This window comes from Amblyraja radiata, chromosome 39 (assembly GCF_010909765.2).
Source record: "Amblyraja radiata isolate CabotCenter1 chromosome 39, sAmbRad1.1.pri, whole genome shotgun sequence".
NCBI lineage: Eukaryota > Metazoa > Chordata > Chondrichthyes > Rajiformes > Rajidae > Amblyraja > Amblyraja radiata.
The window spans coordinates 14,394,223-14,419,136 of NC_045994.1; the positions used below are offsets into that span (position 1 = coordinate 14,394,223).

The 24,914-nt window shown below is 46.9% G+C and overlaps 1 protein-coding gene across 2 annotated transcripts in view; it reads right to left on the reverse strand.

Moving 5' to 3' along the window:
• Positions 1 to 24,914, reverse strand: part of LOC116967248 (tetraspanin-15-like) — a 140,506-nt gene that overhangs the window by 13,469 nt on the left and 102,123 nt on the right. Inside the window, exon 8 of one of the 2 annotated variants that reach the window (XM_033013709.1) lies at positions 19,246 to 19,941. The exons of the other annotated variant lie outside the window; for it this stretch is intronic. Within the exon in view, the coding sequence (XP_032869600.1) occupies positions 19,690 to 19,941 (252 nt within the window). The 3' untranslated portion in view covers positions 19,246 to 19,689. Of the gene's footprint in view, positions 1 to 19,245; positions 19,942 to 24,914 lie in introns of those variants that run through there. 2 annotated transcript variants of the gene reach the window in all.

Below are 24,914 nucleotides of genomic sequence, written 5' to 3' on the forward strand. Positions count from 1 at the left end.
GATTGAATGGCAGACTAGTCTCGATGGGCCGAATGGCCTTATTCTGCTCCTATCACTTATGACTGGATTCAATTTATTGTCATTATCTCATAAGAGACAACGAAATGGATTTTCCTTACAGTCAAATAACATTAAAATAAATAATAAATATGTGGATTTCAGATATGTCCGAAATGTTACACCTGGAAGATATGAGATTCCTCCTAGCAGGCAAACCAGACCATTTCCAAAAGATTTGGTCTCCATTTATCGACTTATTACAAGTATAGGGTGCAACATAACTCTGAAAATAAATGGTTCCAGGACCTGGTGAGGGGTGAGTAAAAATACGAAGAAGGTTTATCCCTTTTATCTTTTTTTACTTTTATATACCTTCTGTTCTCCTCTTCTCTCTTCCTTGGTTCTTGGTTTCTTGGTCCTCCAAAATATTCCAAATGGAATTTAAACTGGAGGTGGTGGAGGGAGGGCTTAAGCCAGAAAGGGTTATTGGGAAGAAAGAGCTACTTTAAATGTAGTTGCATCTGGTTGGGTAACTATAATTGGGTGGAGATTGTTCCATGCTTTAATTGTGCGGGGGAAGAACGAATTGCTGTACACATCTGTGTCTTTGTAGCTGGGATCACAAATTGGATCGAATGCCCTCGTCTGCTCCTAATTGGTTTGGGTTTGTTGTAGGTCTTGTAATCTATGTCGAGCTGACCATTTACCATTTTGTAAAAACAGGTCAAACGGTGAGCTTCACGTCTGTCTTGGAGAGGGTTCCACCCCAGAGAATTCAGAAGTTTGGTGACACTCGCTTCTCTCTCATAGGTGTTAGTAACAAATCGAGCGGCCTGTCTTTGGACACGTTCGATGGAAGAAATGTTCGATGGAAGAAATCTTCTTCTCTCTTTCTTTTTCTTTGGCTTTCTTCTTAACTCTTTTTCGAGTTTTACCTTTCTAAGGGTCACTCTTGATCACTCTTTCACGCACTTACTATCCTATCTAACTCTCTTTACTTTTCTTCTTTTTAAAGTTTGAAATATGACGTGGTACAGGAAATGTATTATGGTATTTTTGGCTTATATCACTGTAATGTACACTACTTCTAATAGATAGATAGATAGATATAATTTATTGCCACACAACCAGGGTTGGTGGAAATTTGGGTTGTTAATAAATGTAAAGAAAAGCACAAACACAGAAGTCCACGATACAACATAACCCCCACAGTGGCACCAAAGTGATCATGAACTTATAGAAACATAGAAACATAGAAAATAGGTGCAGGAGTAAGTAGGCCATTCGGCCCTTCGAGCCTGCACCGCCATTCAATATGATCATGGCTGATCATCCAACTCAGTATCCTGTACCTGCCTTCTCTCCATACCCCCTGATCCCTTTAGCCACAAGGGTCACATCTAACTCCCTCTTAAATATAGCCAATGAACTGGCCTCAACTACCTTCTGCGGGAGAGAATTCCACAGATTCACCACTCTCTGTGTGAAAAAAGTTTTCCTCATCTCGGTCCTAAAAGATTTCCCCCTTATCCTTAAACTGTGACCCCTTGTTCTGGACTTCCCCAACATCGAGAACAATCTTCCTGCATCTAGCCTGTCCAACCCCTTAAGAATTTTGTACGTTTCTATAAGATCCCCCCTCAATCTTCTAAATTCTAGCGAGTACAAACCGAGTCTATCCAGTCTTTCTTCATATGAAAGTCCTGACATCCCAGGAATCAGTCTGGTCATCCCAGGAATCAGTCTGGTCATCCCAGGAATCAGCCATAACATAGAACTAGTGCGAATGGGTGATCTATGATCGACAAAGGGCCCGTTTTCACGCTATATCTCTAAACTCCAAACAGATCAATCAGCATGGCAGTGCTGGAGCCAAGGGCAACTGAGGGAACAGTAACTCTTCTCACTTTGAGGTCTCCTGCAATGATTGGGTTTGGAGCGATGCCCTTTATGCTTGGTTGCCCTTGCCTACAGGTTAATGGTACTGACAGGGAGTGGATCGATGCTGCCCGAGGTGCTATCAGAGCTAATGCTCTCGTGTGTTGTGCAGCCAGTAGACACCAGTGGTTCCACAGCAAATGTGTCGGAAGGAACTGCAGATGCTGGTTGAAACCAAAGATAGACACAAAAAGCTGGAGTAACTCAGCGGGACAGGCAGCATCTCTGGAGAGGAGGAATGGGCGACATTTCGGGTCGAGTCCCTTCTTCAGGTCTCCACCCGAAATGTCACCCATCCCTTCTACACCAGCATCTGCAGTTCCTTCCTACACTTTCTCTCCAGAGATGCTGCCTGTCCACTGAGTTACTCCAGCTGAGTTACTCCAACTTGCAGAGCAAAGTTGAAATGAGCCTGTCTACATTCCTTCTCCAACTTTGAATGGAGAAACGCAATCTTAATTCCCTTGTGCCATTCATTGCCCTTCACCTGTTCAGCAGGAAAGCAATATCAGCAAGAGGTACCAAAGTGGGAAAACATCACCAGATTTTGTGCTGTCCATAAACCTATTAATCATAACTCCTCCTAGGGCGTCAAGGTGGTGCAGTGTTAGAGTTGATGCCTTACAGTGCCGGAGACCCAGGTTCGATCCTGACTACGGGTGCTGTCTGTACGGAGTTCGTACGTTCTCCCCGTGACCTGCGTGGGTTTTCTCCAAGATCTCCAGTTTACTCCCACACTCCAAAGACGTACAGGTTTGTTGGTCAATTGGTTTGCTAAACATTGTAAAGTGTAGGATAGTGTTAGTGTACGGGGGATAGTAGGTCAGCACGGACTCGGTGGGCCGAAGGGCCTGTTTCTGCGCTGTATCTCTAATCTAAAAATCCACGTCCAGATTGTGAATGTACATAATAATCACCTCCATGGAAAACAAAAGGAACTGCAGATGCCGGCTGACAAAAAAAAGACACATAGTGATGGAGCACTCAACGGGGCCAGCAGTTGAACATAGAAACATAGAAACATAGAAATTAGGTGCAGGAGTAGGCCATTCGGCCCTTCGAGCCTGCACCGCCATTCAATATGATCATGGCTGATCATCCAACTCAGTATCCCGTACCTGCCTTCTCTCCATACCCTCTGATCCCTTTAGCCACAAGGGCCACATCTAACTCCCTCTTAAATATAGCCAATGAACTGGCCTCGACTACCCTCTGTGGCAGGGAGTTCCAGAGATTCACCACTCTCTGTGTGAAAAAAGTTCTTCTCATCTCGGTTTTAAAGGATTTCCCCCTTATCCTTAAGCTGTGACCCCTTGTCCTGGACTTCCCCAACATCGGGAGCAATCTTCCTGCATCTAGCCTGTCCAACCCCTTAAGAATTTTGTAAGTTTCTATAAGATCCCCTCTCAATCTCCTAAATTCTAGAGAGTATAAACCAAGTCTATCCAGTCTTTCTTCATAAGACAGTCCTGACATCCCAGGAATCAGTCTGGTGAACCTTCTCTGCACTCCCTCTATGGCAATAATGTCCTTCCTCAGATTTGGAGACCAAAACATGGATAGGTGTTGTTTCGAGTTGAGAACCTTCGTCCTAAAAGGCTCCTGATTTCGGGTCCCGACCCGAAACGACACCTATCCACGTTCTCCTGATCCACTGAGTTACTCCAGCTCTGTGTGTCCTTCGTGGAACAAACATGTACCGTACGTAGTGTCACTGATGACCAAAACATAAAATCTTCCATCACTCTCTGTATCCTGTTTTAGATCCAATTTGCCAACATGCCTTTGAACACAAAGGATCTGATACTTTGTATTAATCTCGCCTGTAAGAACTTATCCAAGGCCTGACTGAAGAGAACGTTAATGATATTAACCGCACTGCCCTTGTCAACACACTTTGTTACTACTTCAATAAAAAAATCATTCAAATCGGCCGTACAGCATCTGCTGAATAAAACCACGCCAACTATCATAGCATTCATAGCAAAAGGATTTGAGTATAGGAGCAGGGAGGTTCTACTGCAGTTGTACAGGGTGTTGGTGAGACCACACCTGGAGTATTGCGTACAGTTTTGGTCTCCTAATCTGAGGAAAGACATTCTTGCCATAGAGGGAGTACAGAGAAGGTTCACCAGACTGATTCCTGGGATGGCAGGACTTTCATATGAAGAAAGACTGGATAGACTCGGCTTGTACTCGCTCGAGTTTAGAAGATTGAGGGGGGATCTTATAGAAACGTACAAAATTCTTAAGGGGTTGGACAGGCTAGATGCAGGAAGATTGTTCCCGATGTTGGGGAAGTCCAGAACAAGGGGTCACAGTTTAAGGATAAGGGGGAAATCTTTTAGGACCGAGATGAGAAAAACATTTTTCACACAGAGAGTGGTGAATCTGTGGAATTCTCTGCCAGAGAAGGTCGTTGAGGCCAGTTCATTGGCTATATTGAAGAGGGAGTTAGATGTGGCCCTTGTGGCTAAAGGGATCAGGGGGTATGGAGAGAAGGCAGGTACAGGATACTGAGTTGGATGATCAGCCATGATCATATTGAATGGCGGTGCAGGCTCGAAGGGCCGAATGGCCTCCTCCTGCACCTATTTTCTATGCTGCCAGAGGAGGTAGTTGAGGCAGGGACTATCCCAACATTTAAGAAACCTGTTCACATCCCGTACCTTGGAGAGAGTTTCTCGATGAGCCGAATACATGGGAGGAATAGATCGGGTGGAGTCTCCTGCCCGGAGTAGGTGAATCGTGGACCAGGGGACATAGGTTTATGGTGAAGGGGAAAAGATTTAATAGGAATCTAACGGGGTAACTTTTTCACACAAAGGGTGATGGGTGTATGGAACAAGTTGCTAGATGAGGTAGGGTTTTGGCCCAAAAGGTTGCCTATTTCCTTCGCTCCATAGATGCCGCTGCACCCGCTGAGTTTCTCCAGCTTTTTTGTCTACCTTCTGCCTTAAATATATCCACTGACTTTACCTCCACAGCCTTCCGTGGCAAAGAATTCCACAGATTCACCACCCTTTGACTAAAGAATTTCCTCCTCATCTCCTTCCTAAAAGAATGTCCTTTAATTCTGAGGACCGCTGGTCTCCAGACTCTCCCACTGGTGGAAACATCTGCTCCACATCCACTGCAGACGGCTCCTGACTCGAAACGTCGTCTGTCAATTTCCCTCCACAGATGCTGCCTGACCTGCTGTTTCACCAGCACTAAACTTGTGTTTAGCTCAAGATTCCAGCATCTGCAGTTCCTAGTATCGCCTTCCAAGGGCAGGGCTGAAATCCCACACTCACTCTGTTAATATCCCTGGTGAAGGGTGAAATTAATACTCTCGGACAAAAAGCATCTCTGATCAGTCTTATCATAAGCAAACTTCACTTTAGTTTTTACAATAAATATCGCTTTGCACTTGCCCTGCGCATCCCCTAACTTCTGCCTGTGCAACATCTTGTGTTTTAACAATGTCGTGCTCCTGTACAGTCAGCGTCTTGTGTTGGATCCCAGCCTGAAGTCTGTGCAGTCAGTATATGGTGCTGCATGGTCAAGTTGTCCCAGTTATGCCCCTGTCCCACTTAGGAAACCTGAACGGAAACCTCTGGAGACTTTGCGCCCCACCCAAGGTTTCCGTGCGGTTCCCGGAGGTTGCAGGTGGTTGCCGGAGGTTGCAGGTAGTGGAAGCAGGTAGGGAGACTGACAAAAACCTCCGGGAACCGCACGTAAACCTTGGGTGGGGCGCAAAGTCTCCAGAGGTTTCCGTTCAGGTTTCGTACGTGGGACAGGGGCATTAGGCAGCTTCACCACCAATGTATCCATTTGCAGAAGGGTCTCGACCTGAAACGTCACCTATTCCTTCCCTCCACAGATGCTGCCTCACCCGCTGAGTTTCTCCAGCATTTTTGTCTACCTTATCCATTTTATAAAGTTACCTCATCAGACATGCATCAAAGAAAACAGACGAAAAGCAACCCAGAACTTTGCTTTGTTTAATATACATTTATCTGAAACTAAAACTCACGACTAATATTAGCTGAAAATGCTAAACCATACTAAGTCAAAACTGGGTGTTAATTCTTGCAACATCCCCACCGGTTATACTGTATGTAACTAATTCCAGATTCTGCCAACACCAGGCAAATCTACCCACCGCTCTTTACAGCTGGTGACCTTACCTGGAGATCGGTGCAGGTGCAGAGACAGAGATGGGACCTGAAGGGGGATTATTTGATGTCCCAGTTTAATGGCAGCATCCTGTAACCAGACCCGTTTCAGAGGATGTTCTTGTCTAATGGGTTAGCGATGAGGAGCAGCGATCTCAGCTGCAGTGTGGGGTTCTGTGCTGGCTATTGACTGATGGTGTCGTGTCAGTCAGTGCACCCCAGGCAACTAGCAGTCACATGCTGTCAGATGGCCCAATGCTCAAATGGACCAACAACGTGTCTGGCAGGGAAGGGATTGAAATGGAAAACTTTCGACTTTAGGCTTTGGAGATACAAACCTGCACGTCTTTGGAGTGTGGGAGGAAGCTGGAGCACCGGGAGAAAACCCACAGGGTCACGGGGAGAACGTGCAAACTCCGCACAGACAGCAACCGTGGTGAGGATCGAACCTGGGTCTCTGGAGCTGTCAGGCAGTAATTCTACCACCTCGCCACCCTGCCGCCCTTTATTCAAACTTGTTCTTAAGTCAAGGAAGTAACTTAGTCAGCCTTACAAGATAAGGCAACCAACATGATACAGGAATGGTACAGTGCCAAGAGACCCAGGTTCGATCCTGACTACGGGTACTGGCTGTGTGGAGTGTGCACGTTCTCCCTGTGGCTGAGTGGGTTTTCTCTGGGTGCTCTGGTCTCCTCCCACATTCCAAAGGTGTGTAAATTGGCTTCTGTAAATTGTCCCTAGTGAGTAGGATAGGACAAGTTTACAGGTGATCGCTGGTCGGCTTGAACTCGGTGGGTTGAAGGGCCTGTTTCCAAGCTGTAGCTCTAAACTAAACTAAACTAAACTAAACTAAACTAAACTAAACTAAACTAAACTAAACTAAACTAAACTAAACTAAACAGCCATTGAGCTACAGAAACTGGGCCTTCAAATCTAGTCAGTGGAGAGACTATACATAATTACAATCAAGCCGACCATTGTGTACAAGTACAGGATAAAGGGAATAACGTTTAATGAATGAATAAGTTTATTGGCCAAGTATTCACATACAAGGAATTTGCCTTGATGCTCCACCCGCAAGTGGCAACATAATATACAGTGACAATTAAGAATGATACATAAAGTTACATTAGTGCAAGATAAAGTCCAGTGAGGTCCGATTGAAGATAGTTTGAGGGTGTCAGGTAGATAGGAAGTCAGGACTGCTCTCTAGTTGATGATAGGATGGTTCAGTTGCCTGATAACAGCTGGGGAGAAACTGTCTCTGAATCTGGAGTTGTGTTCAGCTATTATTTGTTATGTTGTTGTGTTAATGTCGCAGCAAGTAAGTATTTGATTGTTCCATTCTGCTGCCCGTGACAATCAAAGTCCTGAGTCTTACGCGGGAACGAGTCGACCATGAGACTTGACTGGATTACCCAGCCTGTGTTGCTTCATTCAGTAAAGCCACTGGATGGCAGCACTAAGCCAAGGTCGCTGTGACTGGCATCACAATTTAGTTTAGATTGGGGAAACAGGCCCTTCGTCCCATCGAGTCCGTGCTGACCAGCGATCCCTACATATTAACACGATCCTACACACACTAGGGGCAATTTTTACATTTTACCAAGCTAATTTACCCACATACCTGCACGTCTTTGGAGTGTGGGAGGAAACTGGAGATATTGGTGAAAACCCCACGCAGGTCACGGGGAGAACGTGCAAACTCCGTACAGGCAGCGCCCGTAGTCGGGATCGAACCCGGGTCTCTGGCGCTGTAAGGCAGCAACTCTACCGCTGCTAGGAGAAGGTGACAACGAGGCATACAAAGTAACATTTATTCAGGACAGTACACTTTGTGTTTTGTTTTGTAAACCAGCGCCTGCAGTTCCATCTTTCTTGATAAACTCATGTTTGTTATTGTTTATGCACATGCGGGCCCTTTAATTCATGATATGAACATATATAATAACACGAATGTTCCCAGAAGTCATAACCTGGGATTACTAAATAATACTTTTATGTTCTGTGAAAGCATAAAAATTATTGCAATTTAATTTCAGCATTTTAATTTCAGATTGTATCTCAGATATGGAAAAACCTCATTTAAAATTAATTCTAATGTGGATTTAAACCCGCTGTAAAGATAAGATACAGAGGGCGTGTGTTATAAGTCAACTTGAACTACTTCAAAGCACTTTGTGCTAATGGGATTACGAAGAAATGCATTTTGCATTCTTTATTCCATTTGTCAATTAAACCCTTTGGATGGCACGGTGGCGCAGCGGTAGAGACCTGAGTTCGATCCCGACTATGGGCGCTGTCTGTACGGAGTTTGTACGTTCTCCCCGTGACCGCATGGATTTGCTCCGAGATCTTCGGTTTCCTCCCGCTCTCCAAAGACGTACAGGTTTGTAGATTAATTGGCTTGGTATATATGTAAATAAAATATCCCGAGTGTATGATAGTGTTAATGTGCAGGGATCGCTGGTCGGTGCGGACTCGGTGGGCCCAAGGGCATGTTTACATGCTGTACCTCCAAACTAAAACTGGACAGTATGGGTGTGTTCCAGGTATTCCGGCTTCCTCCCGCAGAGCAGAGACGTGCAAGATTGTAGGTTAATTGGTCCTCTGTAAATTGTCCCTCATGTGTGGGGAGTGGATGAAAATGGTGGAACTAGAGTGAATGGGTGATCGATAGTCAGTGTAGACTCGATGGGCCAAAGGGCCTGTTTCCATGCTGTATCTATCAATCAATCAAACAAAGCAATACAGGCTCTTCGGCCCATCATATCCACAATGGCCATTAAGCACCTATCCACACTAATCTGATTTTGCTGAACTTGGATCCTTCTATGCCTTAGAGAATCAAATAGTTGTCTAGATGATGCCTAAATGTTCAAAGGTTATGGGGAGAAGGCAGGAGAATGGGGTTGAGAGGAAAAGATAGATCGGCCATCATTGGATAGCGGAGTAGACTCGATGGGCCGAATGGCCTAATTCTGCTCCTAGAATGGCATGCGGGTGATTAGAAAGAGCGAGAGGTGATCGAAAGTGAGAGAGGGAGAAAGAGATGGAGAGAGGAGAGAAGGAGAAAGGGCGCAACGCAGCGAATACAGCTCCGGAGACCCGGGTTCGATCCCGGCTACGGGTGCTGTCTGTACGGAGTTTGTACGTTCTCCCCGTGACCTGCGTGGGTTTTCTCCGAGATCCAAAGACGTACAGGTTTGTAGGTTAATTGGCTTGGTATAAATGTAAATATTGTCCCTAGTGGGTGTAGGATAGTGTTGATTTGCAGGGATCGCTGGTCGGCACGGACCCGGTGGGCCGAAGGGCCTGTCTCCGCGCTGTATCTCTAAACTAAACTAAACTATAGGAAGGGAGAGAAAATAAATGAAACGATGAAAACTAACCAGAGCATAATTCATTCAGAAGTTTGCACAGGGCAAGTTTATCAAACTACATTTGAAGTTGGCACTTTGCACCAGAATAGCTGCCTCAGCACATTCTCCACCAGATGTCAGTGCAAGCTGTCCCTCATCTAAGTGTACTCTATCTATCATTAGCACTCACTCACCCTTCAACCTCTGAGTTCTTGTTCTTAGTCAGACGCTCCTTGCTTTATTCCCGTCGATTCCGGCAATAGTCTTTTAAGTCATCTCACTCTCGCCCTCCTTAGAACCAGCACCTCTAGGGGATTGCTGCCTGACAGATTGGGCCCATCTATCAGACGATGTGTTGGTCTTTGACGCAACTTGGCGGACATGAAATATCCAAAGGCACAAATCTGTAGATGAGTGGAGGTGATCTCTCTGTTAACCCGATCACCAGTAGCGGCACAGTGGTGCAGCGGTAGAGTTGCTGCCTTATGCCCCTGTCCCACTTAGGAAACCTGAACGGAAACCTCTGGAGACTTTGCGCCCCACCCAAGGTTTCCGTGCGGTTCCCGGAGGTTTTTGTCAGTCTCCCTACCTGCTTCCACTACCTGCAACCTCCGGCAACCACCTGCAACCTCCGGGAACCGCACGGAAACCTTGGGTGGGGCGCAAAGTCTCCAGAGGTTTCCGTTCAGGTTTCCTAAGTGGGACAGGGGCATAACTGGGACAACTTGACCATGCAGCACAAAATACTGACAGCACAGACTTCAGGCTGGGATCCAACACAAGGCGCTGACTGTACAGGAGCACGACATTGTAAAAACACAACCGCACGGAAGCCTTGGGTGGGGCGCAAAGTCTCCAGAGGTTTCCGTCGATCCTGACTATGGGCGCTGTCTGACGGAGTTTGCATGTTTTTTGATATTGACATTGACGAGTTTGTATGATATTGAATGGCGGTGCTGGCTCGAAGGGCTGAATGGCCTACTCCTGCACCTTTTTTCTATGTTTCTATGTTCTCTCTGTGACCGCGTGGGTTTACTCCGGGTGCTCCGGTTTCCTCCCACATTCCAAAGACTTGCAGGTTTGTAGGTTAATTGGCTTCTGTAAATTGTCCCCTAGTGCGTGGGATAGAACTAGTGTTTGGGTGATCGCTGGTCGGAGTGGACTCGGTGGGTCCATAATGCCACTATCATATCTGCCTCAACCACCACCCTTGGCAGCACGTGTAAGACTGCATTAATTTCAATGATTTCACTCCTTACATTATTAATGGATAAAAAGCATAAGGTAAAGATTTTAAGTTATGTTGAATATGTTAGCACCCAAGTGAATTTCCACATGAAGTACTGCTGGTGCTCATATATAGTATTACCTCTTGAGGACTTGGTAAAGTGGTTACCGAGCAAATGTCAAGCACTCAAATATCTGGGCCAGTCCTTATAACCAGTGACTCGAAACTAAGTTGACATCCATGAATAAATTGCGGAGGATTTTAAAATACTTTGAAACATATGATCTTGTCGGCAGCCTTGCACAGTTCATTAGCCCTCTATCCAAGTGAAAGGAGACATAGATATACAGCATGGAAACAGGCCCTTCGGCCCAACTTGCCCATGCCGACCAGGATGCCCCATCTACACTAGTCCCACCTACCCGCGATTAGCCCATATCCCTCTAATCCATGTACCTGTCCAAATATCTTGGAAAAGTTGTTATAGTATCTGTTTCAAACTTGGTACATATAACAATAATGTTAAGCTAAACTAAACTAAACCTGCCTCTTCTGGCTATTCATTCCATGTACCCATCTCCCTATGAGAGAAAAAAATGAAACATCACCTCTCCATGTTCTCCGGAGAGGCTGCCTGACCTGCAGAATTACTCCAGCACATTGCGCCCATTTTTAATTCTCCTGATCCCAACTATTCCTGGGATAGGAAGATCTGCGATCCGCTCAACATGGGTTTGGTCTGAACACATCTCCATTGAATCCAATTTGTTGTAGGATGTGTGATTGAGCCAGCATATCTGTCTATAGTCGTCCGAAGACTTTATCTGGCGGCATGGTCGCCTAACGGTAGATCTGCTGCCTTACAGCGCCAGAGACCAGGGTTCGATCCCGACTACGGGTGCTGTCTGTACGGAGTTTGTACGTTCTCTCCGTGACCTGCGCGGGTTTTCTCAGAGATCTTCGGTTTCATCCCACACTCCAAAGACACAGGTTTGTTGGTTAATTGGCTTGGTGTAGACTATAGACAATAGACAATAGGTGCAGGAGTAGGCCATTCGGCCCTTCGAGCCAGCACCGCCATTCAATGTGAGCATGGCTGATCATCCCCAATCAGTACCCCGTTCCTGCCATCTCCCCCATATGCCCTGACTCCGCTATTTGTGAATGTAAAATTGTGTAAATGTGTAAATGGTTCCTAGTGTGTGTAGGGTTAGTGTGCGAAGGGACGACAGATGGCGCAAGGGACGACAGATGGCACAATGGGCTAAGTGTTCGGCTGGCAACCGGAAGGTAGCCGGTTCGAATCCCGCTTGGAGTGCATACTGTCGTTGTGTCCTTGGGCAAGACACTTCACCCACCTTTGCCTGTGTGTGAATGTGTGTGAATGTGTGTGAGTGATTGGTGGTGGTCGGAGGGGCCGTAGGCGCAGATTGGCAGCCACGCTCCGTCAGTCTGCCCCAGGGCAGCTGTGGCTACAGAAGTAGCTTACCACCACCGAGTGTGACTGAGGAGTGAATGAATAATGCGATGTAAAGCGCCTTGAGTATTAGAAAGGCGCTATATAAATCCCATCCATTATTATTATTATTATCTCCCCCATATGCCCTGACTCCGCTATTTGTAAATGTAAAATTGTGTAAATGTGAAAATGGTTCCTAGTGTGTGTAGGGTAGTGCTAACGTGCGGGGATCGCTGGTCGGTGCGGACTCGACGGGCCGAAGGGCCTGTTTCCAGTCTGTATCTCTAAAAGCTAACCAAACAAAAAGATTTTCGAGCCTAGTTGGGAAACTGTGTGCTTTGATGGAATGGGCAGCTGGCACTGATAAGTCAGCACGGTGGTATGTTTAATAGACCACTGCACCATTTGCTGAGAAGAGCACTTAATTGATTGCCTTAATTAGATCATGAATATGGCTGAGGTAATGCTTACTGAACAGCAATAACAATCAGACAAGAATGAACTGCAACATTAAATACAATTCAAAAGACGTCACTGGAACTCTGAATCAAGAATTAATTCTTAATGTATTGCGGGAGTCTTGCTCATCAACATGCGTTAACACCACAGCATGGTGGGATGGATATGGTTGGAGTTAACTATCTCCTGCTGCTGCCCCACTGTGATTCCTCCTTCTCTCCGACTCTACGATCAGGTTTTAACCTAGATTCGCTACCACAGCCACGTATCTAACAATGGCCTGCTTCCCTTATCACCGCTACTTTTCTGCACGTCTTTCATTCATTTCTTCTATATCTCTCTCCATCACCCGTTTCCCTTTCCCTGAAGAAGTGTTTCGGCCCGAAACGTCGCCTATTTCCTTCGCTCCATAGATGCTGCTGCACTCGCTGAGTTTCCCCAGCAATTTTGTGTACCTTCGATATTCCAGCATCTGAAGTTCCCTTTTGAACTCCCTTTCCCTTTCCCCTGGCTCTCATTCTGCAGAAGGGTCTCGACCCGAAACGCCATCTGTTCCTTCTCTCCAGAGATGCTGCCTGTCCCGCTGAGTTACTCCAGCATTTTGTGTCTATTCACATGAATATCTCTACAATAGGCCGTCTCAGTAGAGAATAACTGAATGGTACGGGAAATCAATGGTATCTGGCCAAGAAATCGACAGTACATCTGCTATGAATGTCATTAGAGTTTGCAAATGTGATCTCAGTGTGTGGGCACATGGGGACAGAATGAGATGTAAATGTCATCTTGCTGTAGATGTGTGTGGCTGTGCCCACTGTAGACATTGTTCAGAAAATGGAATCGAGCCTGATCGGGTTAAATAAGGGCTCCATCCGAACCTCCAGTGCCGTCTGTGTGGTGTTTGCACCCTCCCCTTGTGACCACAAGTAAGTCTAACAGCGCCAGACACCCAGGTTCGATCCCGACTACGGGCGCTGTCTTGTCTGTACGGAGTTTGTACGTTCTCCACGTGACCATGAGGGTTTTCTCCGAGATCTTCGGTTTCCTCCCACACTCCGAAGACGTACAGGTTAATTACAGGCTAATTGGCTTGGTGTAAGTGTAAAAGTGTCCATAGTGCGTGTAGGATAGTGCACAGGGATCGCTGGTCGGTGCGGACCCAGTGGGCTGAAGGGCCTGTTTCCGCGCTGTATCTCTTAAACGAAAAAACCTAAAGCTAAAAACTAAAAAAAAATTGATAATAGCATTGGAATCTGAAAATGAGATGGAAATGGCGACAACATATGGATGATTAGTCTTGCCCACTTGCTCATTGCAATCTTCACAGCATTGCATTCACTGTTTGAATTGAGGTTAAAGGTAGTACCTGAGACATTAATGACATTTCAACCACGTTTCACACTTCGCTTCGTTCGAACACCATTGCCCTAAATCCAAATGAGCTCAGATTGGATTCTCACAGCCGTTTAAATGTCCCAATCTCAATTCCCCAACTAAATATTCAAGCGGTGCAGAAAAATAAAGCCAATTCCGAGATGTCCTGATGGAATTTCTGTGGCACCTGGTGTCCCAGTAGACAGCCCTGTGGCTTTCAAATAGTTCTCAATCGCATCTCGAGGATTCGTGTCTTAAGTAGGACAATATTCGCGGCTCCACACACCTCTTCTTACACATTTTATGCCCCTGTCCCACTTAGGAAACCTGAACGGAAACCTCTGGAGACTTTGTGCCCCGTCCAAGGTTTCCGTGCAGTTTCCGGAGGTTTTTGTCAGTCTCCCTACCTGCTTCCACTACCTGCAACCTCCGGCAACCTCCGGGAACCGCACAGAAACCTTGGGTGGGGCGCAAAGTCTCCAGAGGTTTCCGTTCAGGTTTCCTAAGTGGGACAGGGGCATAAGGTTGCGTGACTTGGAGACAAAACAATGAGAGAAAGGCTTAATAATGAATGTGTAGGAAGGAACTGCAGGTGCTGGTTTACACCGAAAATAGACATAAAATGCAGGAGTGACTCAGGAAATTAATAATTCATTTTGGTTTTATTTTTCAGAGATGTAGCACGGAAACAGGCCCTTCAGCCCACCTAGTCCGCACCGACCATTGATCCCCGCACATCAACTCCACCCTGCACACACTAGGGACTATTTAAATTTATACCAAGCCAATTAATAGACATAGAAACATAGAAAATAGGTGCAGGAGTAGGCCATTCGGCCCTTCAAGCCTGCACTGCCATTCAACATGATCATGGCTGATCATCCAACTCAGTATCCCATACCTGCCTTCTCTACATACCCCCTGATCCCTTTAGCCACAAGGGCCACATCTAACTCCCGCTTAAATATAGCCAATGAACTGGCCTCCACTACCTTCTGTGGCAGAGAATTCCACAGATTCACCACTCTCTGTGTGAAAAATGTTTTTCTCATCTCGGTCCTAAAAGATTTCCCCCTTATCCTCAAACTGTGACCCCTTGTTCTGGACTTCCCCAACATCGGGAACAATCTTCCTGCACTCAGCCTGTCCAACCCCTTAAGTATTTTGTAAGTTTCTATAAGATCCCCCCTCAATCTTCTAAATTCTAGCGAGTACAAGCCGAGTCTATCCAGTCTTTCTTCATATGAAAGTCCTGACATTTCAGGAATCAGTCTGGTGAACCTTCTCTGTACTCCCTCTATGGCTCTCTGTACTCCCTATATTAATTTACAAACCTAGACATCTTTGGAGTGTCGGAGGAAACCGAAGATCTCGGATGCAGGTCACGGGGAGAACGTGCAAACTCCGTACAGGCAGCACCCGTAGTCAGGATCGAACCTGGGTCTCAGGCGCTGTAAGGCAGCAACTCTACCGCTGCGCCACTGTGCTGCCCTAGTTGAGATGTAATGAGTAGGGGGGAGCTCAAGCTTTGTCTTTCACATCAATGAGACCAAGAGTAGATTAGGTTTACACATGAAAATAATTCCCACAATATTACACACAAATAATAGGTACTGCAATACTAAATCCAACTATGATTAGTGCAAGGAACCCAAAGGAACATTATATTAATAGGTCTAATTGCAAAGTGTGTAGGAGATATTTCAATCCAGGACATTATTCTTATTATCTACTTCAGTTTGTTTATCAACCTTTAAGACCATATTGAAGATAGACACAAAATGCTGGAGTAATTCAGCGGGACAGGCAGCATCTCTGGAGAGAAGGAATGGTTGACGTTTCGGGTCGAGACCCTTCTGCAGAAGCCAAAACATCAGCCATTCCTCCTTTCCAGAGATGCTGCCTGTCCTGCTGAGTTGCTCCAGCATTTTTTTGTCTCTCTTTGGTTTTAACCAGCACCTACAGTTCCTTCCTACACAAGACCATATTGAAACCTATATAAATGATCAAGGTTTGTATTATTTCTCTTCAATATAAAAAAAATCAATATAATTCAATTTATGAAACAAATCCATCATCCCAAAAGCTGGGGTTGATTGATTCAATCTGGAACAGCATCAATAAAGCTGTAAGAACTACAGATATGATTTAAAAGTTTCACAAAATTAGCATGTCTAATGTCATTATTCACTTAAAAAAACATAATTCCATGTACTTTAAAAATTCAATATTTTTATCAGCAGTCTTGACAGCACAAAATAATTTCATAATATTTTCCCCATAAGTTTTTATCTCCAACCAAGTTTTGGTGACGTTTTGGACTTGATAATTCTTATTCTGACATATAAATCCAATCCAAAAACAGAAATCAAAAACCAGTGTGAAAGATGAGCAGCGGCACAAATCGGCCAGCGTCACTCTCTCTTCACGCAGCCATCCTTGACACAGACCTACAGACTACAATTAGACAAAAAAAATATGACATATACATCTGAATGCCGGGTGCTGTCTATAGGATTTTGCACTTTCTCCCTGTTACAGCGTGGTTTCTCCTTATCGCCGTTTTCCTCCAAAACACTCAAAGATACAATATACAAGTTATTTGGGTGTCCATTTGAACCTCATTGAGGTTCAAACGAATGTGGTTTCTGCACAAGAAAAAGCACCAAGACAACCACAATTTACACAATTTCCCTCCTCACTGTGATGGAAGGCAAAGTCTTATCTCTCCCCTGCACTCCTCATTCTCCTCCCGATGTCAGAGTCAAAGCCCCCGTCGGGCGATGGTAAGTGTCCTGCGGCCATTAAAGCCGCGCCGGGCGATGCAAGGCCGCGCTCCAGGTAATTTTCAACCCTGCAACTCGGGCGGGAGAAGTCGCCGCTGCGGAAGCCCCGAAAAGCGGTCTCCCACCAGGGACCCGCGGTCTACCAGACCTGCGGTTGGAGCCTGCGAATCTCCTGGGTCGGTGTCGCAGTAGCCGTGCCACCACCGCTCCTCCCGCTCCGAACTCGGCCAGCTCCGCGATGGTAAGTAAGTCCGCAGGCTCCGCGACTGGAGCCCCAGGTCGTTCCTGCTGGAGGCCGCTCCACGGTGCTAGGCCCCAACGACAACGGAGACCCGACAGAGAAAAGGTCGGGTTCTCCGTGCAGAGGAAAGATTAAAAAGTCCCCCCCCCCCCCCGCCCCCACACACATACCCAGTTAAAAAAAAAAGCACTTTAAACTACATTTAAACGAGACAAAAAATTAATAAAACGACAGATGGACTGCAGAGACCGCTGCGACGTGAGTCGCGCCTCCCACCCAATTTTATGAGAGACGTGCAGGTTTGCAGGTTAATTGGCTTGGTATAAGTGTAAATTGTCCCTAGTGAGTGTAGGATAGTGTTAGTGTACCGGGGATCGCTGGTCGGCACGAACTCGGAGGGCCGAAGGGCCTGTTTCCGCACTGTATCTCCATGTCTGTCTTAGAATCAAAGATATTGCAGAATAGTACATGCTGTGCTTTGTTCTGCAGCCGATGACATACCTTTATCTATGAGATCCACAGAACACGCTGAGTTGCTGACTCTGCCCTTTCCCCAACCCTGGGGAAAGTAAGATCTTGATATTGTTAGACTGACAGCCAAATCAACGCCATCAGTAAAGGTTAGTTAACTGTCTGACAACATTATAAGATGGAAGATTAAGCTTGTCAGGGTTTTGTGGGTGTGCAGGTACATTACAACCTCCGCAGTGACCAGGTGATATAGAACCAACCCACTCATGGAGACTGACTTGCTGTGTGATGTTTCATCTCCATCAAGCACACACCTTGCATGGATGACAAGGCACCTTCTCCTGGGCAGTTGGGTGGCCCAGAGCGGTAGAGTTGCTACCTTACAGCGCCAGGGACCCGGGTTCGATCCCGACTGCGGGTGCTGTCTGTACGGAGTTTGCACGTTCTCCCCGTGACCGTGTGGCTTTCCACTGACTGCTCTGGCTTCCTCCCACATTCTAACACGTACAGGTTGGTAGGTTAATTGGCTTCAGTAAAAGTTGTAAATTGTCACTAATGTGTAGGATAATGCTAGTGTATGGGGATTTCTGGCTGGCTTGGACCCCGTGGAACGAAGGGCCTGTTTCCACGCTGTATCTCTAAACTAAACTAAATTGCGCTATAGAAAGCATACTAGCCGCATGGTTCAGTACAGCTCCATCAAAGACCACTAGATATTGTAAAGAATCGTGAACGCAGCCCAGACCATCACACAAACGAACCTCCCTTCCACATCCACACCTCACGCTGCCTCAGCAAGGCCACCAGCATAATCATAGACCAGTCGCACCCTGGCCACTCCCTCTTCTCCCCTCTCCCGTCAGGCAAGAGGTACAGTAGTGTGAAACCTGTACGTCTTTGGAGTGTGGGAGGAAACGGAAGATCTCGGAGAAAACCCACGCAGGTCACGGGGAGAACGTACTTAAACTCCGTACAGACAGTACCCGCAGACAATAGACAATAGGTGCAGGAGTAGGTCATTTGGCCCTTCGAGCCAGCACCGCCATCCAATGTGATCATAGACAATAGGTGCAGGAGTAGGCCATTTAGCCCTTCGAGCCAGCACCGCCATTCAATGTGATCATGGCTGATCATCCCCAATCAGTACCCCGTTCCTGCCTTCTCCCCATATCCCCTGACTCCACTATTTTTAAGAGCCCTATCTAGCTCTCTCTTGAAAGTTAGAGGGGTTCGGAGGGATTTAAAGTGGTTTAGAGGTGTTTCGAGGGATTCAGAGGCGTTCAGAGGGCTTTGGAGGAGTTTAGAGGGCTTTAGAGGAGTTTAGAGGGCTTTAGTGGGTTTTAGACTGGTTTAGAGGGGTTCAGAGGGGTTTAGAAGGGTTTAGACAATAGACAATAGACCCATAATCGGGGATCGAACCCGGCAGCAACTCCCCGCCCTGTAGGAATTGAATATTCTCTGTATGGGTCTCATGTGGAGAAATTGGACAGGTTAGTGGTTCTGGAAGTTGTTTCTCTGCCTCAGAGCAGGGGGGGAAGCTTCCTTCTGCTCAACAGCTCCTCCAGTGTAGAAACAAAGAACTGCATATGGCGGATCATACCAAGGATGTACACAAAGCTTTGAGTCGGGACTCTTCCTCAGACGGAGAGAAGGAGGTCTGGAGATTGGGAAAGAGCGGAAGGCTGCAGGTTGGGGCCTAACCAAGACCATCATCCAAGATTGATTAGCCACAACTTCCAGCTTCAGCTGAAGAATTTACAAAGTGCATTTCCCTGTCAAAAATAGGATTTAATTTTCCTTTTAATCAGGTTGTTTGACACCTGGAACCCAACAGGAAGTTGGGCCGTGTGAGAAGGACCAGGGGATGCTGGTTTACACTGAAGATAGACACAAAATGCTGGAGTAACTCAGCGGGAAAGGCAGCATCTCTGGAGAGAGGGAATGGGTGGCGTTTCAGGTAGAGACCCTTCATCAGTCAGACGAAGGATGTTGGGTGGATCTATGCTAACTGGTAACAAGCCTGATCACACTCTATTTTGTTCCATGATGCCACCATTGGGCACTGGGACTAATGAGAGCATGGGACTGCCTCTCACATGCAGACTCGACCTTCACAAGCCGGTCTTATTATACGTGTGTCGCATCCACCATCTTAATTCCGTGTCCTGAAACTGGCCGGTGGCAATTGTTTTTGGATCTTGGAATCCAACCTCAGTTCAAGTCTTCCTGCTCTGTGTCGATCGGTTGTGTGTCTTGAAGGGGATTCACCTCGTTGGGGGCGTTGTCATCTTCTTCGATTAGCTGGTAACCTTCCTCCCTGGGCAAACACATGCACCAGCCGGCCCCGCTGAGATCCAGCTGCTCGTAGGGAATGGACATCTTGAACATTCTGAATCCATCCACTTCGTCCATGTGTTGCGAGAGCTTCTCCAGGTAAAAACAACTCAGTATTATCCCAAGAACCTGCAACAGATAAGAGTCCAGCTTACTTCCATGGTTAAATGGCTCGAAACACCGAACGCCCAAGAGTACAGCACATGAACAGGCCCTTCAGCCCAAACTGTGAGCAGTTTCGGGTCCCCATATGTGAGGAAGGATGCGCTGGCATTGGAGACAATAGATAATAGACAATAGGTGCAGGAGTAGGCCATTTGGCCCTTCTAACCAGCATCGCCATTCAATGTCAGCTGATCTACATCGGGGAGACTAAGCGGAGGTTGGGCGATCGTTTCGCCGAACACCTCCGCTCGGTCCGCAATAACCAACATGACCTCCCGGTGGCTCAGCACTTCAACTCCCCCTCCCACTCCGAATCCGACCTCTCTGTCCTGGGTCTCCTCCATGGCCAGAGTTAGCAACACCGGAAATTGGAGGAACAGCACCTCATATTCCGCCTGGGGAGTCTGCATCCTGCGGGCATGAATATTGAATTCTCCCAATTTTGTTAGCCCTTGCTGTCTCCTCCCCTTCCTCAGCCCTCGGGCTCCTCCTCCTCCTTTTTCCTTCCTTCTCCCCGCCACCCCCTATCAGTCTGAAGAAGGGTTTCAGCCCGAAACGTTGCCTATTTCCTTCGCTCCATAGATGCTGCTGCACCCGCTGAGTTTCTCCAGCTTTTTGTGTGTACCCGCCATTCAATGAGATCATGGCTGATCATCCCCAATCAGTACCCCGTTCCTGCCTTCTCCCCATATCCCCTGACTCCGCCATTTTTAAGAGCCCTATCTAGCTCTCTCTTGAAAGCATCCAGAGAACCTGCCTCCACCGCCTTCTGAGGCAGAGAATTCCACAGACTCCAAGGAGATTGCCTTAGACTGCCTGTATGTAAATAGCAACCACACTCCACTGGCTTCGACCAAACTGCAACCTATTTTTAGTCAAGGCCGGTTTTTTATTTATTTTTAATAATCGCAGGTACATAGAAGAAGCCTCGATCACGCGGAAACCACTTTCTACCATTAGGGAGAGTGACCGGAACCTCCGGGAACCTCACGGAAACCTTGGGTGGGACGCAAGGTCTCCAGAGGTTTCCGTTCAGGTTTCCTAAGTGGGACAGGGGCATTAATCCGACTTTGTTGGCTTTACCTTGCACTAAACATTATTGGACACTGTCAATGTAATCATGTATTTTCTTTCTGCTGACTGGATAGCACGCAACAAATGCCTTTCACTGTACATTGGTGGTAGACAAAAATGCTGGAGAAACTCAGCGGGTGCAGCAGCATCTATGGAGCAAAGGAAATAGGCAACGTTTCGGGCCGAAACCCTTCTTCGGACTGAAGGAAATTGGCAACGTTTCGGGCCGAAACCCTTCTTCAGACTGAAGGAAATAGGCAACGTTTTGGGCCGAAACCCTTCTTCAGACTGAAGGAAATTGGCAACGTTTCGGGCCGAAACCCTTCTTCAGACTGAAGGAAATAGGCAACGTTTCGGGCCGAAACCCTTCCGGGTTTCGTCCCGAAACGTTGCCTATTTCCTTCGCTCCATAGATGCTGCTGCACCCGCTGAGTTTCTCCAGCATTTTTGTCTACCTTCGATTTTCCAGCATCTGCAGTTCCTTCTTAAACACTGTACATTGGTATAGGTGACAATAAACTAAACTGTAAACTGTAGATTGACCCACTGGTCCTAAAATTCACAGGTGATAGTGGATTGAAATTTGATGAGATTTGACCTTGGTGAGAGAAAGGATTCTGATTGAGTTTTTAATGTAGAGTTTTAATGCAGAAAATCCTTTTTAATGCGTCAGGATTGATTGCTTTTCACATTTTGTCTTAGCCCACGAGTGTTCTCAGTCTGAACGCGCATTGTGGCAGATTGCAGTAAAGATCTCTGGTCCTATCCGGCATGAATTACTTTTTATTCACCTCAAGTCAAGCGATGAATTTAATCACCAGTTCCCAGCTCACAGGCTCTGTCGGCCTGGTACAGCCAAGGCAGTGTCTGAGGAAGGGTCTCGAGCCAAAACCGTCATACATTGCTTCTCTCCAGAGATGCTGCATTGGATGTACTCCAGAATTTTGTGTCTATCTTCAGGAAAGTGGATGTGCTGTTCGAGTGTCCATCCCACTCCGAACAGCAGCACGGCAGCGGAGAGTAACAATGAAGGAGGGGAAAATCCCTCAGCGGGCTCGCCCTAAGGTTCTTGGTTTCCTGATCCTCCAAAATATTCCAAATGGAATTTAAACTGGAGGTGGTGGAGGGAGGACTTAAGCCAGAAAGGGTTCTTGGGAAGAAAGAGCCCTAATGTCCCTGTCCCACTTAGGAAACCTGAACGGAAACCTCTGGAGACTTTGCGCCCCACCCAAGGTTGCCGTGCGGTTCCCGTAGGTTCCCGGAGGTTTTTGTCAGTCTCCCTACCTGCTTCCACTACCTGCAACCACCTGCAACCTCCGGGAACCGCACGGAAACCTTGGGTGGGGCGCAAAGTCTCCAGAGGTTTCCGTTCAGGTTTCCTAAGTGGGACAGGGGCATAACTGCGACAACTTGACCATGCAGCACAAAATACTGACAGCACAGACTTCAGGCTGGGATCCAACACAAGACGCTGACTGTACAGGAGCAGGACATTGTAAAAACACAAGATGTTGCACAGGCAGAAGTAAGTGGGTGCGCAGGGCAAGTGGAAAGCAAAATTTATCGTGCTGACTCGCCCTAAGGTTCTGAAGCAAATACTCTGGCAGCTGTTTGATAACCCAACGAATAGCGACACTATTATGATTCTAGACATGCATTTGGGACAGTATCATCCAAAGAACAATATCAATGCCAAACGCTCACCCAGATGCCAATAAACACAGAAAATTAACATTAATTTAAAATACCGCAGAATTACTTTTCCAGACCTTTCCCCGCGGAAACAAACGAAAAGCACAATTTATTCCAACTGCAAGAGCAGTCTTCCAAACATCTTTGTGACTTTGCTGTTATCCCTGGTGAAATCAACATCTTCTGATGCTTTTCTCTATTTATTTTGCAATAATTACGTCTGAGCTCCATTTTACTCTCAATGCCGCTGAGATATGTTGCTTTATCATTGATCTGATCCTCACGAGCATGGCTCAGTGCCGTACTGATTAATTGGATGGTAATCAAACAAAACAATGGCCACATACTCCGGTTTCCTCCCACATCCCAAAGACCCGCATGTCGGTGGGTCAACTAGCCTCTGTAACTTGCTCCTCGTCTGAAGGTAAGTGGTAGAAACGGGTGGGAAGTGACAGGGAGAATAAAATAGGATTATTGTAAATTGAAGATCCACACAGATTTAAAAGGACTCAAAGAGCTGGAATAACTCAGCGGGTCAGGTAGCATCTTTGGTGAAGATAGATATGAATTGCTTGAGTTACTCAGCGGGATGCAGCATTTAAGGAGGGAAGGAACAGGTGTTGTTTCAGGTCGAGACAATTAGCAATTAGCCAACCGTTCCGTTGAACTTTTGTTTTCAGAGCACCTTTGTGTGTGTCTGTTTGCTTGTCATTTGCCTACCAGTTCAAATGGAACAAATGATGAATGCAAATGTACATCTTGGCAGGTATTTCAATCTCATGACTTCATTTGCACAATCCTCTTGAAGTAGGAAGGAATGATTTGCAATTATCTGGTGCTTCTCATAATGTCATCTCGAGTCTTTAGCGACATATGAAGTAGTCTCTCAAGTCAGTGTGAGAACGAGCTCCCAGAGTGTAGTGGGTAGTGAATCTGTGGAATTATTTGCCACACACAGAAGGCTGAATATCTCCAGTGAATTGGCCTCCACTGCCTTCTGTGGCAGAGAAATCCACAGATTCACAACTCTCTGGCTGAAAAAGTTTTTCCTCATCTCAGTCCTAAATGGCCTACTCATTGTTCTTAAAATGAAATAGGTGGGTGCAAGCAAGAAAGGAGGAAAAATGTAAGGAAGGCGTGGGTGTAGGTTAGTTAAGGGCCTGTCTCACGAGCATGCGACTGCATGCGGCAAGCGCGACCTAACGTGGTCACTAGAGCCGTACGGCCTCGCGGGGCCGGTCCCACTTCGATCGCCGGAGCCGTATGGAGTTGTGCGGAGCTGGTCCCGACATCGCGCGGGGCTCCGAAAAACTGAGTGTTCAAAAATTCTGCTCGGCAACGGCCTGCCGGCCCGCAGCCGCATTGAGGCCGTACGCACCGCCTCGACGGGCGTGCGCAGCGTCTCGACGCCGTACGTCACGCGCGAACTTCCCGCGTACTTCGCTCGAACTTCACGTCAACTCGCACGGGATCACTCGACCTCCGCGCGGCCCCCGCTTCCGGTTTGGTCGCGCTTGCCGCTTGCAGTCGCATGCTCGTGGGACAGGCCCTTTACCTAATATTGGGGAATTCATATCCAAGCTACCCAAACAGAACATGAGGTGCTATTCCTCCAGTTTGCATGTGGCCTCACTCTAGCAGCGGAGAAGGCCCAGGACAGAAATGTCCATGTGTTAATGGGAATGGGAGTTAAAATGGTTAGCAACTTAGAGATCCAGCAGGCCTTGGTGGTCCGATCGCAAGTGTTCAGATAAACGTTCACCTAATTCCTTGTGTGAAGATTAATCGATAATGTTACCTTTACAATTCACGCAGTGAGGGGGAATATGGAGCAGTTTTAACCAACTCCTTTAGACTTTGGAGATACAACAGGGAAACAGGGCCCCTCAGCCTTCCGTATCCACACAGACCAGCGATCACCCGCACACCAGCACCATCCCACCTACGAGGTACAATTTACAATTTGCAGAAGCCAATTAACCTGCAAACCTGCGCGTCTTTGGAGTGTGGGAGGAAACCGGAGCACCCGGAGAAAACCCACACAATCCCAGGGAGAACGTACAAACTCAGCGGCTGCGGTCAGGATTGAACCTGGGTCTCTTGGGCTGTGAGGCAGCAAATCTGCCACTGTGCCGCCCATCTGCAGGAACAGATTAAATGCTGCACTTTGT